Source organism: Sporothrix brasiliensis (genome assembly GCF_000820605.1).
Source record: "Sporothrix brasiliensis 5110 chromosome Unknown Cont20, whole genome shotgun sequence".
Classification (NCBI taxonomy): domain Eukaryota; kingdom Fungi; phylum Ascomycota; class Sordariomycetes; order Ophiostomatales; family Ophiostomataceae; genus Sporothrix; species Sporothrix brasiliensis.
This window is the reverse complement of record NW_024467139.1, coordinates 4,065,752-4,079,754: the sequence shown is the minus strand read 5'-3', so window position 1 is coordinate 4,079,754 and position 14,003 is coordinate 4,065,752. Positions and strand designations below refer to the sequence as shown.

Below are 14,003 nucleotides of genomic sequence, written 5' to 3'. Positions count from 1 at the left end.
AAAATCATATCGGCGGGCAATTTACGGCTGCTCGGGGTGTCAACCTTTTTTGCACACTCGGTCCGGCTCAGGATAAAGGGCAAATTCTCGGTACTTGTGGGCTGCCAGACAAAGGAAGGACGAGTTGGGGAGGATGAAGACAGGAAAAAGGGCGAGACAAGTGGATAGTATCAAAGCTGCAACGCCCAACGTCGACTTCGGACGCCCCACGATGACTGGCAGCCCCCACATCCCCAGATTGATGTGCCGTCTTGGACAGTCTACTAAATGGCGTCAGAAGTCAAAAGACGACACAGATACAAGCCACAGAACCCGGACGCAGAGCCCGGCTGCTTCTAACGAAGCTTGCAACTGCGTCACTTTGAGACGCGATGTAAATACCGACTGCTATCCGAGACGCAAACAATATACACTCGATGTTCTACCTCGTTTCCTTAGATTTATCATGTTCTTTTTCGTCCTTCTTGCGCGTGATTTGTTGTGAAAATCTCCGGCACACCAAACTCCGCATATACCAATTGGTTTGTTCCCGGCACTTATTTACGGCTATGCCGTGTTGGCTGTGTCTTGCGTTGTGTGATTTGCTATGTGAATGGAGGTAAACCTCCGACGTAGCTTTTTAAGCGTAAATAAAACACCATTTTCAAAAGGATGGTCGATCACGATGGCAACCGTGACTGGAGGAACAGACGTTCTTGGAGGAGAAATAGCCAATAACCAACAGACACCGACGTAGACCGTGGTTCGACTATAATCGTCGACTGCGACAAAATAAGTTTCGTAAACGGTCGATAGGTTACATAGCTGCAATGTGATTCAACTGTGTCTCCTGCGAAAACTTGCAGGGCAGTGTTGATTTGATGGCGATGCTTTTGTTTGTGATATTTGTGCCCGAAAGTCTATTTTAACCCGGTTCCAAATACACTGTGAATGGGCAAACGTGCACAGTCATGAGTCTCTGTCTGAAGGCATAACAACTAAACAAGAGTCACAGTTGCCAGCATTCAAAGCCGCCACACTAGAAACTGACGAGCGTTTGTCGCACACAGGCCGAATCGGATACGGCAAATCTATGTTGCCGTGATCTCCAATGACTCTCCTGGCTACTGGTCACGTACTTCACTTTGTTTGTACCGATTGGCACAACGGATAAAGTGTTGGATCAGCCATTTATCCGATTTGTTTATCCATCTTTCTCCTCGATACTATTGTCTCTGCTATCTTATTTTAGCCCCTATGTTTGGCTCTATATATATTGCACGTTCCTTGTAAATATGGCTGCGAGAGGAAACTCGGAGCACAACAGATACGCGATTTACGGGCTGCTGATTACGCGGATTTGTTGATTGTGACTGCGGAGTCGTGGTAGAGACTTTTCGAGACAGACAAAAAGACGTCTGTAAAAGACGCATATTTGAATTTGTAGACATAACTTTGGTGACTGTGTTCGCTGTCCCAAAGCAATAGTGTGAAACTAACGCCTTTTCACCGTCACACCAATCGTCAATATGCCTTGCACGTCGGCCTTTCTGGCCACTCTGGGCGTTCTTTGCACAGCTGGCTACACAAACGCCCAAGCACCCGCCGGTGCACCGTCCCTGTCACTGTTCCCATCGCCATGGGGCCAGGGAAGCGGTGACGGTTGGGACGCGGCATACGCGCAGGCGCGTGCCTTTGTGAGCAACCTGACACTCGTCGAGAAGGTCAACCTGACGACCGGCACGGGCTGGGAGTTTGACCGGTGCATCGGTAACACGGGGTCGGTTCCACGACTGGGCTTCCGATCGATGTGCCTACAAGACGGGACAGTTACCGTCAGATACAGTATGTGAGCCGCTCACCAACTGGACAAAGGACAAAAACAAACATAAATACAGGATATTAATCATCTCCCAGCGGACAAAAACTCTGTCTTTCCGGCCGGAATCAACATGGCTGCCACTTTCAGCCGCAGTCTCATGCACCGGCGTGGCGTGGCCATGGGCGCCGAGTTCCGTGGCAAGGGCGTCGACATTGCGCTTGGGCCCGTGGCTGGTCCCCTGGGCCGTGTGCCGGCAGGTGGGCGCAATTGGGAGGGTTTCTCTCCCGATCCGTACCTGACGGGTGTGGGCATGTTCGAGACTGTGCGCGGCATGCAGTCTCAGGGCGTGATGGCAACAGCCAAGCACTACATCTTGAATGAACAGGAACACTACCGCAACAATGTGGACGTAACGATTGATGACCGCACAATGCACGAGCTGTATTTGTGGCCATTTTCCGACGCCGTGCGTGCTGGAGTCGGTTCTGTCATGTGCTCGTACAACAAGATCAATGGCAACTACAGTTGCGAGAACAGCTGGACACTCAACTATTTGTTGAAGAACGAGCTGAACTTCCAGGGATTTGGTATGTTTGTCTACATGAACTGCGACTATAAACAGTCCTTTGAGACCAACGCTAACAACCCCTCCCCCAATAGTCATGTCCGATTGGGGCGCACAGCACTCAACAGTTGAGTCGGCTCTTGGTGGTCTCGACATGGTCATGGCTGGCGAAGGCGGTCCACGGGGCAGTATTTACGGCTCATTCTGGGGCGGTGCGCTTACCGAGTCAGTGCTTAATGGCTCAATTCCTGCGTGGCGTGTCGATGACATGGCCGTACGCATCATGGCTGCCTCCTACAAAGTAGCGGCCGTGAGCGGCAACAAGCCGCGCCCAGACATCAACTTCTCGGCCTGGGTGCCGCCCAACGTCACAGTTGGCCCAGTGTACTACCGCGCCAATGCCAGCATCGAAAAAGTCAACTTGCACGTCGACGTGCAGGGAAACCATGGTGCTTTGATCCGAGAAATTGCCGCCAAATCCACGGTCCTGCTCAAGAACAAAGGTGACAAGGCGCTTCCACTGCAGAAGCCCGTGCGCATTGCCGTCGTTGGTGAGGACGCGCAGGACGCGCCCGGCGGTCCCAATGCCTGCGTGGACAACAAGTGCTATCGGGGCACGCTAGCGACCGGGTACGGGAGCGGGCCGGGCAACTTCCCGTATTTAGTGGCTCCGGCCCCGGCGCTAAAGAAACGTGCAGCTTCCGACAACGCGACGATCGTTAAGGCACCAAACAACTGGGACCTTGATGCCGCACGTGCGGCTGCGGCGGGTGCCGATGTTGCGCTTGTGTTTGCCAGCGCCGACGCAGGCGAGGGTTACATTACGATTGACGGCAACACGGGCGACCGCAAGAATCTGACGCTGTGGGGCAACGGCGACGCGTTGATCAAGGCTGTTGCCTCGGTCAACAACAACACCGTCGTTGTGCTGCACACGGTCGGCCCTGTGATCCTCGACTACGCGGCAAGCCACGAGAACATCACCGCTATCTTGTGGGCGGGTTTGCCGGGCCAGGAGTCGGGCAACGCGATTGTGGATGTGTTGTACGGCGATGTCGCGCCGCAGGGCCGGTCGCCATTCATGTGGGGCAGCACCATCTCGGACTACGGCGCAGAAATCATGTATTCGTCGCCAACACCACGGGCACCCGCGCAGAATTTTTCCGAAGGCGTGTTCATCGACTACCGTTATTTCCAACACGCGCATACAAAGGCGGTCTATCCGTTTGGCCACGGCTTGACGTACACGCGATTTGACTTTGAGAACCTGACCATCCGAGCTGTCGACGCGGATGGTGCAGCATCAGCCCCAGCACCCAGTAAGACGACGACGGGCCCGGCTCAAACATTCGGTGCGATCAATAGCAGCGTTGCCGCAAACGAGGCGCCGGCTGGGTTCCAGCGCATTAAGCCGTACATTTACCCCTGGATCCTCCGGACCAACGATTCCTCGCCGAACTGGCCCAAGTCGTCGACGACGAGCAATGGCACGGATCCTCGCACAAACAGCTCTGCACAGGCTGTTCTACCCGCTAGCGGGGCACCCGGGGGAAACCCGGGCCTCTACGACACGGTGTACACCATTGGCTTTGATGTTCATAATCGTGGGTCCGCGAATGGCACCGCTGTGCCTCAGCTCTACGTGCAGCTTGGCGGCCACGACAACCCATGGGGTGTGTTGCGTGGCTTCGACGATGTGGCTGTCGCAGCCGGCGAGCGCGTGCATGTGGTCATGAACCTTACACGACGTGACGTTAGCAATTGGGACACGACGGCACAGAACTGGGTAGTTACCGACCTGCAAAAATACGTGTTTATTGGTCGATCCGTGGTGGACATTGCGCTGAATTCGTCGCTTCCGGCGCTGAAGCTGTGAACATATTCACACGGAGGACATATACTTAAGAAACATCACGTTGGTTGTGGGTTGAGCAAAAGAAGTTGGTGTTGGAAGTTTTATTCAGAACTAAACGAACAGCAAATAGAAAAGCTTCGGTGAAGAGGAAAACGTGGAGCTCGGATCAGGAACGTTGGTTACGAGAACCGACATTGCAGAAATGGCCGGGCTAGGAAATGAAATAAAACAAACTGCTACCAGAACAAATTGTTTGTCCATAGCTTCCTTATCGCAGTCTACACACCCTTCACCTAGCCACTTGAGCGTTACACTTGCCGAGAGTGCTCATCGAGGCTCTGCTCACGGCGCTAGAGCTCGTCGGGTGTGAAGAATACTGACTTTTTGAATAGGTTTATTCTTTGCCGACTTTAGTGGTACCTTCATCCGTGCCGAGACCGTCACTGGAGACTGCTCGTCAAGAATGAACTGCGAGGTGTCAGCAGGAGCGTTGACGTTTGTGCCAACATTGGACTGGACGGATGACCCAATGCTAGCACGGTTATCAGCCTCCACATAATTGCCGATCATTGTGGGATGCACGGCACTGTTCGTGCCAGTGACCACTTCTGCACGTGGTCCCTGGTAACGCTGCTTGTGGACATATCTGCGCATACAGCACAAGTAGATCCAGTAGCTTCCTACAGCCAAGGAGGAGAAGGCGACAAGTGCCAGCGCAACTAACCCGAGAACGGTGATGGATGTGATCCCATCGTCTGGTGCACCAGTTAATGTTGCCCTGGACGTGACGGGTGTAACGGCGGCGGCGGTTACTTTGAGGCGGTCGCTATGAGGGTGAGTGCCGTTTATGACGCGAAGGCTCGCGGAGGAGATGACAGGGGCCATTGTGCGTATCTGCGTAAGTCAGCAGTCCCTTTTCAAACGTTTGAGTAAAGTGTAAGCGTGGAGACAATGATTTCGTTGGGATTTCAAGTGTGTAGGTAAAGTAAAATAGCGTGTACAGTTGTTGATGAAAAAAAAACATAACACAGGAGATCGAGGAAAGCAGGTCTTTAACAACACTTATAGTAATTATGAGTTCAAGTGAACAAGAACGGTGGCGGACAGTTCCAAGAACAGTCTCGCGAACAAGGCCGTGCCACCAGTCTCAGCAACATTCATTGGCTGCCGGGAAACGCACAAAAAGAAGGTCTTGTTTTATTTTGTTTTACGAGTTTTATGAACAATAATTCTTCGACAAGGCTGCGAGAGGGCAATAGTCTGAAATATTTCCCTGTCATAAAGTGTATAAATATGAAGTCGTATGTAATATGTTGTACACTTAGAATACCATCAAAAACAGACTCACAGAGCGATACGACCACGACGAACATCAGCATGTCCAAACTCGATCTCTATCCTTCACGTTGGCTGCTTGCCGCTATGTCAACAAACCCGTGGATTACTTCTCTTATGATAATTTGTCAAAGTTTGCGAACAAGACGGTCGTCATAACAGGAGGTATGATTCGTAAATCTGGTGCCTTTCATCTTCTTTTGTTACCCTACATATCTGCTTGAAGAAGGCTAGCGACATCGATGTATTGAACCAAACGACATCCTACATGTAGAAGTGGTGATAACTAGCCAACACAGGCAGTATTTTACCCCGATCGTAGAACAAATTTGGAGCGTCGAGCGGGAACGGGGCTCCAAGGTAGAAATATATTGCATGTTCAATGAGATGCAAACAAATAAATATGTCTGACAAACGAATGGAACTCTCATCCCGGTTACTCCCACGACTTGATCACGTCCTCCCACGGAAGGATGTGGGCACCTTTTGCCTGAAGCTCAGCCTCCACGCCTCGCTCAATCTCCACGGCCGTCTTGCCACTATCGTCGTACGTCGAGTGCGCACCGCTCAGCAGTGTGACATCAAAACCTGCCGCCAGCGCGCCGCGGCTTGTCGACAGCACGCAGCACTCGCTTTGCATACCGCACGTCACGATGCGGCCAATGTTCAAGTCACGCAGCCGCTGCGCCAGATCGGGGTTCGATTCAAATGTGTCCTGCGTCGTTTTGGCAACGAGAATCTCCGTTTCGACGCCGAGCCGGGGCGGCAGGACAAGCTGCCAGGCATCACTGCCACGGAGCAGTGTCCCGTTTGGTTCTTCGTGCTGGACAATAACAATAAGAGAGGGAGTCTTATCCTTGCTGGAACTGGAACTGGCATTGACGATTGCGCGCCTGGCAGCCTGCAGAATTGCCTCGCCAGCTTTGACGACGCGGTCAGCGTGAGGAATTTGCGTGGCTGGGTCGCGCGCCATTTCGGCCTGGACGTCGATGACAAACAGGGCTGTGCGAGTATTTGTGTCGACCATAATTGCGAGTGTGTGCTTGTGTTAATGTTTGGTTGTGTCAAGGACAGCGTGCTGTTGTGTCTTGGACGAACCTACGACAGAGACTGTTGGGTGAAGTTCGACGTTCAATTAGGATTGTGCATTTTGGTGGCCCAACAGCACCCATTTGTTCACGGCCCCACATCACCTGCCAGAAACGGAAGGAGACATTCTGGGTGTTCCGCTCTTACCGTTTTGAGATCCGTGACGCTGTAATCTCTCGTTTACTGTTAAGAGAAAACCATTTCTGTGGTTTGCTTTTCCTCCAACAACATTTTCCAATGTGTGCAAATGTTTACCGGGCTGCTTCAATCGCACATATGCCGAATTTGAATTGATGAGATTTAGTGACTGGATGAAAGAACAGTGGAGACAAAGACCCGTCCGCATCCTCCTCTACTGCCCATAGTTTAGAATCAAATCGAAGATGCTAAAGTTACGCCATTGGCGAAAGCGAGTGCTGTCGTCCTCGACAATCGGGACTGACATCAACAGAGGGACCTGCTGTTCAGAGAAGCCGCCGTGTGAGCGCAGTCGGTGGCCGCCGAGAGTCGACAAGTCGTGCTCAGCCGCGCGGCCGCCGACGACGTAGTTTTTGTTGGACACGACCACGAAATCGCCTTCGCGATCGAGCGGCATCTCGAGCTGGCGTGCCGCATCCTCCTTGAGAAGCGCCGCCTCAACAGCTGGAAGGCCACGTAGGTACTCGACCATGGCGGGCACCTGACTGCGGAGGGATTCATCAAGAATGTGCACGCGCACAAACCCACCGAGGGCGCCGTGATGCTTGACAAATGGGTCGGTGATAGGGCAGATGACACGGATGCTTCCTGATGGCAAGCCAAACTGCGCCTCCAGCACGTCTTGCACGAACAACACGTTGGGCTTGCCATCGTCGCACGACTTGTCGCTCATGCCATGATCGCCAGTGATGGCGACGACAGCGCCGAGCTCAATAAGCCGTCCAATGCGGGAGTCAACACCCTGCATAAACTCGCTGGCGGCGGGCGTACAGGGCGCGTGCTTGTGCTGGATAAAGTCGGACAATGTGAGATAGAAGAGGTCGGCGCGGTCTGCTTCCAGGATACGAATGCCGGCGTCGAGCACACACAGCGACAGATCGCCTGAATATTGGTCGGGTCGCTGCGGACGACCGATCCACTGCTGCAGCTCGGCGTCACAGGCTTTCTCGGTGGAAAAACATATGTTTTGAGAGTTCGTTCCCTGTGTGCTCGTCACATCCAGACCCAGACCGTGGTCAATGATACGCCGCAGCTTGTCCTTGGCGGTGACGGCGGCGACACGCACACCTTGGGCAGCCATTTCGGCTAGAATTGTCGATCCGCGCAGTAGCGAGTCATCTAGCACCATGTGCTCCGTGTTTGTGGCGCTGTCTAGAAAGTAGTTGCCGGCAATACCGTGCACAGCGGTTGGAACGCCCGTGATGATGGACACGTTGTTGGGGTTGGTAAATGAGGGCATGGCCACATTGGCTGTCCTGTGGAAGCCGCTCTTCACAAAGCTGGCCAGGGTCGGTAGCGTGCCGTCGGCGATGCCCTGTTCAAGGTAGGTCGGGTCGAATCCGTCGACACAAACCACCACAGTTGGGCGGGTTGGCCGTTTATACGTTTTGCCATGGAGGACGATCGTATCTGGCAAAGTGTTTAGTGAATGCTTCACAATCAGTAAGAAAATATAGACAATGAAAGCTACCCTTGGCTGAAGTGGTGATGGTCATTTTGACAATCTGCTGATGCGTTTGGAAGTCGAACAACGTCACTGTTTTCTTGGTGACGTGCGAAACTTGTGCAGAATTTGTATATTTCGGAGTAATTCAAGTTGTAGATGAAGTAAACAAAACCGATAGATCTCATCGGGCAAAGCTGTCTTTAGTAGTCAATGGACATCTTGCCATCGTCGGGCATCTATCAATTTGAAGGTAAAGCAATATTCCACAGTCAACATGATCTTGCTGCCTGCGGTAACTACACGCGTACTTGACGGTTTGATTGTCTGTTGATGAAAAGTCCAACTGGTGAGGGACGAAGTCCGATTTTGGTGGATACCGGTGCGAACTCCGCCCGGCACGAAGGCCGCACTTTTGGTAAGATGGACCCACTAATATTGAATGGGCCGGCGTCAACGACAATGACGGGACAGAAGACGAGAGCTAATTTGTCAATGATTCACTTTCATCCCTGATGTTGTCAATTTTCAGGATCCACCGGAAACTGCATGTCGAAGCTCATGTCCTGATTCATCAAAATGTCGTATTCGCCCATAAAATACACGTCCGCCTGTGCGTGGCCCGCCCAAGCTTGATCGGTAGCAAATAAGCCGGGCATTGGATGACCTCCCGTGATTTGGGCTGTTGCCTGATGCGCCTCGTGTGTTGCCTGGTGGATGCCTTCAGAATCTGATGCGTGTATCGACTGCACGACTATGGAGTCAGAGTCGTTTTCGGCGGAGGTCGACGGCGTCAAAGAGTCCTGTGTCGATCCTGGCCGCTGTTGCTGGGGCAATGTACCGCCGCCCTTGTCAAGACCAACGAGACCCGATTTTTGCAGTAGGTTATCGATGCCTTTTGTGATACTCACGAGTAAGTGGCGTGGGTGCATGGTGCCGGTTATGCGATTGAGTGTGGCCACGAGTGTGACAATGAGGCTTGTGATTTCTCGCACGTTGACCAGGACAGACGCCGAGCATCCGGACGCCACCTTGAGAAGGAACACTGCTGCAAAAGCTATCATCACATCAAAGTAGATTGGCAAGCCGTTGAGGTACGACTGTATTTCTGCGTCGGTGACAACGGCACGTAGTATCGACAAGGCTGCGAGGACGCCCGCGTTGGAAGCCTCGTCAAGGTCCATGGCGGCGTCTGTAAGAGATGGCGACGAACCTGTAGAGGTGGCTGCCGTCGGGGTAGTCGTGGGAGGCACCCCAGGAGTGTATGTCTCCGTAGGCCCACGGATTCTCTGTCCACCGTCAGGAAGGCCGCGGAAAGCGTGTGAGTACAGGTACAGCTTTGCAAAGTTATACTGTAGCTGGACGCCCTTTCGAGGATAGTTGCCGACATGCGGGTTAGGACGGAATCGGTCTACCCACTCAGCTCGGAGGCCGTCCAGAGCGAGGCCAAAGCGGCGCAGATGTGGTATCTCAACGTCATCCAGGGCCCGCGTTGCGTCCACACCAAATGTGTCAAAGATGTTGGAGCACAGGCTCCAGCGGAGCACCTGGCTAACGAGGCGTGCGTCGTCTTCGGTTGCGTGTGGGCCGTCGATAAACCGGCGCGCGTTGCGAACCGACTCGTCCTCGCGTGTAAGCGGTGGTCGTCCGTAGACGACGGAAAAGTGGTGATCGCAGACGTAGACGAGGTACCACAACCGTGTGCGTAGGTAATGCACCCGAAAGTCGTTCCGGTTGGCTCCATCACGCAGTCCTCGGCGGAAAGAGCGGTGCAGTTGGAGCTGAGTGGCCATTCGAACGGCGGTGCCCACCAACGACCACGATAAGTCAGCACCGAGCCAGAAGGCACCGATACACAGTGCTCGTACGTCGTCCATGGTGCACGTCTTGGACATGGCTTTGCGCGCACATTGCGCTACAAATTCAGCGTGCAGCTGGTCGAAGTCAGCCGGGTCCCCAGCACGGTCGTCTGTGTATGTGTGTAGTGCGCCCACCGAGCAGACAGCGGCAACCAGAAGCGGAGACGTGGCACGCAGGCTGGCTAGGCTGACTGGGCCGTGGTCACAGAGAATGCGGTAGGGAAAGTGGTCCATGCGGTTGTGGTAGCGGTCAAAGTACGCTTGGGCACGTTCGAGAGGCACGATGCCACGCGCGATAAAATCTCGATTGGTGATTGTGTTGTGGATTCCCCGAGGCACCATGTTGTCAGTTCCGCATACAGGTTGTCCATCAAGCGTGGTACGTTCACCAACAGGCCCTCTTCCACCAATCTCGGCCTGTGACGGCGGTGTGTCGGATATGTAAAACCCCGGCACAGCACCCGGACCTGAGTCCAGGTCCATGACAATGTCCCAGTGATTGGCACCGTGGTCACCATTACGATGTCCATCTGCGTCAGGCCCGGTGCGGCCGTCCTGGTCATCCAGCTGGTCATTACTGCGGCTGTCATTCGGGTTTCCGGGGCCGTCCGCTTGGTCATCTTCGATGTGTCCTAGGGCTTCGGCTGGCATCGCATCTCTGGCTACTCTAGACACAATGGCCTCGAGTCGGCGCATCTTCTCTTCCATGGCATGCTTCCACGACGTGTCGCTCTCCAGGAGCATCTGGAGGCTGCGGTTGACCGTGCACGAAAGGCCCCTCGCCTTACAGCGTGTGCACGGCGCCTGGCCGTCGTTCATGTGGCATTTAATCTGGGGAGGGAGAGGGGGTTAGAGAAGGGAACAAAGGCGCACAGTGAACACTTGCAATCAGAGTGCAAACGGAGCGGCTGCTCACCTTTTGCTTGCGACAGGCAACGCACGCCGTGATCTTGCGGCTGATGTTGGGCGGCTTTCGGTCGCCAAAGGCTGCTCGCAGCGCCAGGACAGGCGACGTCGGGCTGTCGTCGCCTGCCATTGATGATGGGTGACGTCGAATTCGGTGGTTCGCGAGTTAAGCTCCCAGTATCAAATTTCAGATGTTTTAATTTTTACTGTAAAATCACTAAACACAAAAAGAGGGAAAGTATGTCGCAGAAGGAAGTTGCGAGCGGCCAGCATTGCTTACGAGCACCTTCCTTTGGCAGCTTTTTGCTTTGTTGTGTTACGGCTGCTTTTAGTGCACTTTTGTGACAGGGGCGTGCTAGGCGGTCTACGGGCCGCACGCTGTAGCCCACGTGCTGGCTGTTGTTAAATGTTGACCCTTGAGCCACTGTACTTTCCCCTGGTGGATACAACAGTGTGGCATTCCTCTTTCGTCTGGTCTGCATGTCACCAAATACCGTACAATTTTTACTCAAACCCCACGAGAACAGGTGACCTTCAGCTCTTACTCTGCTAGAACATGGAAATAAGTAACGTCACTTGGATCCTCCCCTGCGACAACAGCAACTAGACCTTGCAAGCGACAGCCGAATCACTCATATAACTAGGCGCCGCCGAAATGTTGCCTCTTTCGACAACTGGTGAAGCAACTTCGACACGCTCGTCTTTTTTGTTCTTGTACATGCCGTCGGCCTCAATCTCCGCAAGAGACAGGCCCTTGGTCTCAGGCACATAGTATGTCAACAAAGTGCAGAGGAACATGATGCCCGAGAGCAGGCCAAGGACCCCGTTGAGGCCGATGGTGTTGGTGGCCGAGTTGAAGGCAAACGATGTCACGACGGCGCCGACCTTGCCACTGGCGGCGGCGATACCGTGGCTGGTCGCGCGTACCTTAGTCGGGAAAACCTCGACGGGGACTATGCTACGTTAGTTCGCCAGGATCCATTCGGTGTAGTCCACGGGAGAGTGTAAACGTACCCAAGAATGTGGTGGACGCCAGGCCGGCGTTGAGACTCAGTTGCGAAATTGTAAAGAGCGCGACGAGGCCACCAGTGTTCGCGTGGTTTGTCACGCCGGCCCATGCTGCATAGAGGATCGTGACGGCCGCGCTGCCGAGAAACTGTTGCCGGCGGTGACCGAGCCAGTCGGGCAAGAAGATGCCCAGCCAATAGCCTGGAACGTAGCCTGCCGAAACTTGGATGATGTTGCCAACAGCCGTGTTGTGAAGCACCTGCCAGGGCGTACTGCCGCCGGAAACGCCAATGCGCGCCAAGATGACGCCTTGATTAAGGTTAACGCCGTAAAAGGCAATATCAAACAGAAACCAGATGAGCGAAATAGCCAGAAGCGTGCGCATATGCTGCCACTCCGCAAAGTATGCGCGGAAGTCGGCAAATTGCTCATGTAGGCCACGTTGGTGCTTTGATGGGAGGTCGCCCTGTTGGGTGCGGGCCTCGACATATTCCCGATAGGGCTGGGTCTCGCGAATCCGCAGTCGCGCATATAGAGTCAGCGCACACGGAATAAGGCCGATGCCCAGCAGTAGGCGCCACACCCACTGCAGATGGTACAAATTCGCCTCCACCGACGACTTGAAGGCCGCCAGTAGCACCACAAATATGATCGCAGCTGCCAAGGCACCGACGCCGCTCCACGAGAAGGCTGCAAGCACAGTCTTGCGGCGCGACCAGCCAAGGTTTTCTTCGCCCGCCAGGGATGCTGTCATTGGATAGTCCCCGCCGATGCCGAGCCCTGTGACTATACGAAAGACAGTCACCCAACAGACAACGCCGTTGCGGCTCATGTGCGGCGGCATGGTGATCACCAGCAGAGTCCCGACCATCGTCAAGAGCAGCTCCCTGCCGTAGACGCTCTGTCGGCCAAAGGCGTCGCCGAATATCCCGAAGAGGACCTGCCCAATGATCATGCCAATGGGCAGGGCGCTTTTCATAGTGTCTTGCTGGATGACCGGGGCGATATTCTTGTTGTCCTGCCAGTATAGGTAACCGAGCATGGGAACGACGAGGCCGATAGTTGTGTTGACTGGTCGTCAGTATAACTGCATTTCGAGTGAACCGGACCGTGGGATATAACATAAACAAACGTACGATAGCCGTCAGCGAACTGCCCAACACCGGTTGTGGTCAGGAACCGGACCTTTGACATCAGCGTTTTCCTTACTGGAACTGCCTTGTCTTCGTTTGTGGCGACCATCATATCGGATTGGATTCCCGGTGAGAACTGTTAAACGTCACGTAATGCTTTATTTTCGGACAACGTTTGCGTCCCTGCCGTAGAAATAACTAATTGAAAAAAGGGAAGAAACTACCATGGGAGTGTCCTCCTTTTATGCCACTTGTTCACATAGGCGCAGCATCTTAAGTCCCAGAAACAAAAAGTATACTGAAAGCCAAATAATACGCTGTCCTTGCCCTCGCAGTGCGGTTTTCAGTCAAATGAGTGGAGGCTGGGGGATTCGAGGTTGCAGACATCATCGAAGCCACGTTTTCGTCTCGCTGGTTGACTGGGCGGGTGAGAAGAGCGAAGTATGTTTTGTGTCGTAGTCTGGGATGGAATCGTAGTCTGGAATCCCGCCTCACTATCAACACGTGGTCAGAAGCGTTCCACCTCATTTGCTCAGACGTATGGATGACGGCGCTCACCTTGGGTTCAATAGATCCCAGTGTGGAGGTATTAGTGACAATGTGCCCAACGCAACCCCGGAGCGAAGTCCGCATGTGGAGCCGGAGCTTGGGCGCGTCCTAATTACGCGTGCCCTAAGGTCCACGCAAGGTCCACGTTAGCTCCCGTCCCCACAATGCTCGGCAACCGGGGCACGATGCGGACCGCGTCCGGATCATGTGTACAGCATGAGGCAATACAGTTGTAAGGATGTCTATCCGACTAGATGAACT

The 14,003-nt window shown here is 53.8% G+C and overlaps 7 protein-coding genes across 7 annotated transcripts; 2 read left to right on the top strand and 5 right to left on the bottom strand.

Annotated features, from left to right (window-relative positions):
- Nucleotides 1-1,508: 1,508 nt before the first annotated feature.
- SPBR_08010 (uncharacterized protein) lies at nucleotides 1,509-1,832 on the top strand (the record flags this gene model as incomplete). Its single annotated transcript, XM_040766260.1, has 1 exon — nucleotides 1,509-1,832. The coding sequence occupies one exon, from the start codon at nucleotides 1,509-1,511 to the stop codon at nucleotides 1,830-1,832; it is 324 nt and encodes a 107-aa protein (XP_040617088.1).
- A 99-nt stretch (nucleotides 1,833-1,931) lies between these two features.
- SPBR_06722 (beta-glucosidase) lies at nucleotides 1,932-4,242 on the top strand (the record flags this gene model as incomplete). The annotated part of the gene is made up of 2 exons (XM_040764978.1): nucleotides 1,932-2,388; nucleotides 2,462-4,242. The coding sequence occupies 2 exons, from the start codon at nucleotides 1,932-1,934 to the stop codon at nucleotides 4,240-4,242; spliced, it is 2,238 nt and encodes a 745-aa protein (XP_040617087.1).
- A 321-nt stretch (nucleotides 4,243-4,563) lies between these two features.
- Nucleotides 4,564-5,106, bottom strand: SPBR_07912 (uncharacterized protein; the record flags this gene model as incomplete). Its single annotated transcript, XM_040766166.1, has 2 exons — nucleotides 4,564-4,867; nucleotides 4,946-5,106. The coding sequence occupies 2 exons, from the start codon at nucleotides 5,104-5,106 to the stop codon at nucleotides 4,564-4,566; spliced, it is 465 nt and encodes a 154-aa protein (XP_040617086.1).
- Nucleotides 5,107-5,992: 886 nt separating this feature from the next.
- On the bottom strand, nucleotides 5,993-6,583 carry SPBR_07887 (uncharacterized protein; the record flags this gene model as incomplete). Its single annotated transcript, XM_040766141.1, has 1 exon — nucleotides 5,993-6,583. The coding sequence occupies one exon, from the start codon at nucleotides 6,581-6,583 to the stop codon at nucleotides 5,993-5,995; it is 591 nt and encodes a 196-aa protein (XP_040617085.1).
- Nucleotides 6,584-6,997: 414 nt separating this feature from the next.
- Nucleotides 6,998-8,339, bottom strand: SPBR_07302 (phosphonoacetate hydrolase; the record flags this gene model as incomplete). Its single annotated transcript, XM_040765556.1, has 2 exons — nucleotides 6,998-8,253; nucleotides 8,315-8,339. 2 exons carry the CDS (start codon nucleotides 8,337-8,339, stop codon nucleotides 6,998-7,000), a joined length of 1,281 nt encoding a protein of 426 aa, XP_040617084.1.
- A 469-nt stretch (nucleotides 8,340-8,808) lies between these two features.
- Nucleotides 8,809-11,182, bottom strand: SPBR_06706 (uncharacterized protein; the record flags this gene model as incomplete). Its single annotated transcript, XM_040764962.1, has 2 exons — nucleotides 8,809-10,977; nucleotides 11,063-11,182. The coding sequence occupies 2 exons, from the start codon at nucleotides 11,180-11,182 to the stop codon at nucleotides 8,809-8,811; spliced, it is 2,289 nt and encodes a 762-aa protein (XP_040617083.1).
- A 473-nt stretch (nucleotides 11,183-11,655) lies between these two features.
- SPBR_07068 (uncharacterized protein) lies at nucleotides 11,656-13,305 on the bottom strand (the record flags this gene model as incomplete). Its single annotated transcript, XM_040765323.1, has 3 exons — nucleotides 11,656-12,005; nucleotides 12,067-13,131; nucleotides 13,197-13,305. 3 exons carry the CDS (start codon nucleotides 13,303-13,305, stop codon nucleotides 11,656-11,658), a joined length of 1,524 nt encoding a protein of 507 aa, XP_040617082.1.
- Between the last annotated feature and the right edge of the window lie 698 nt (nucleotides 13,306-14,003).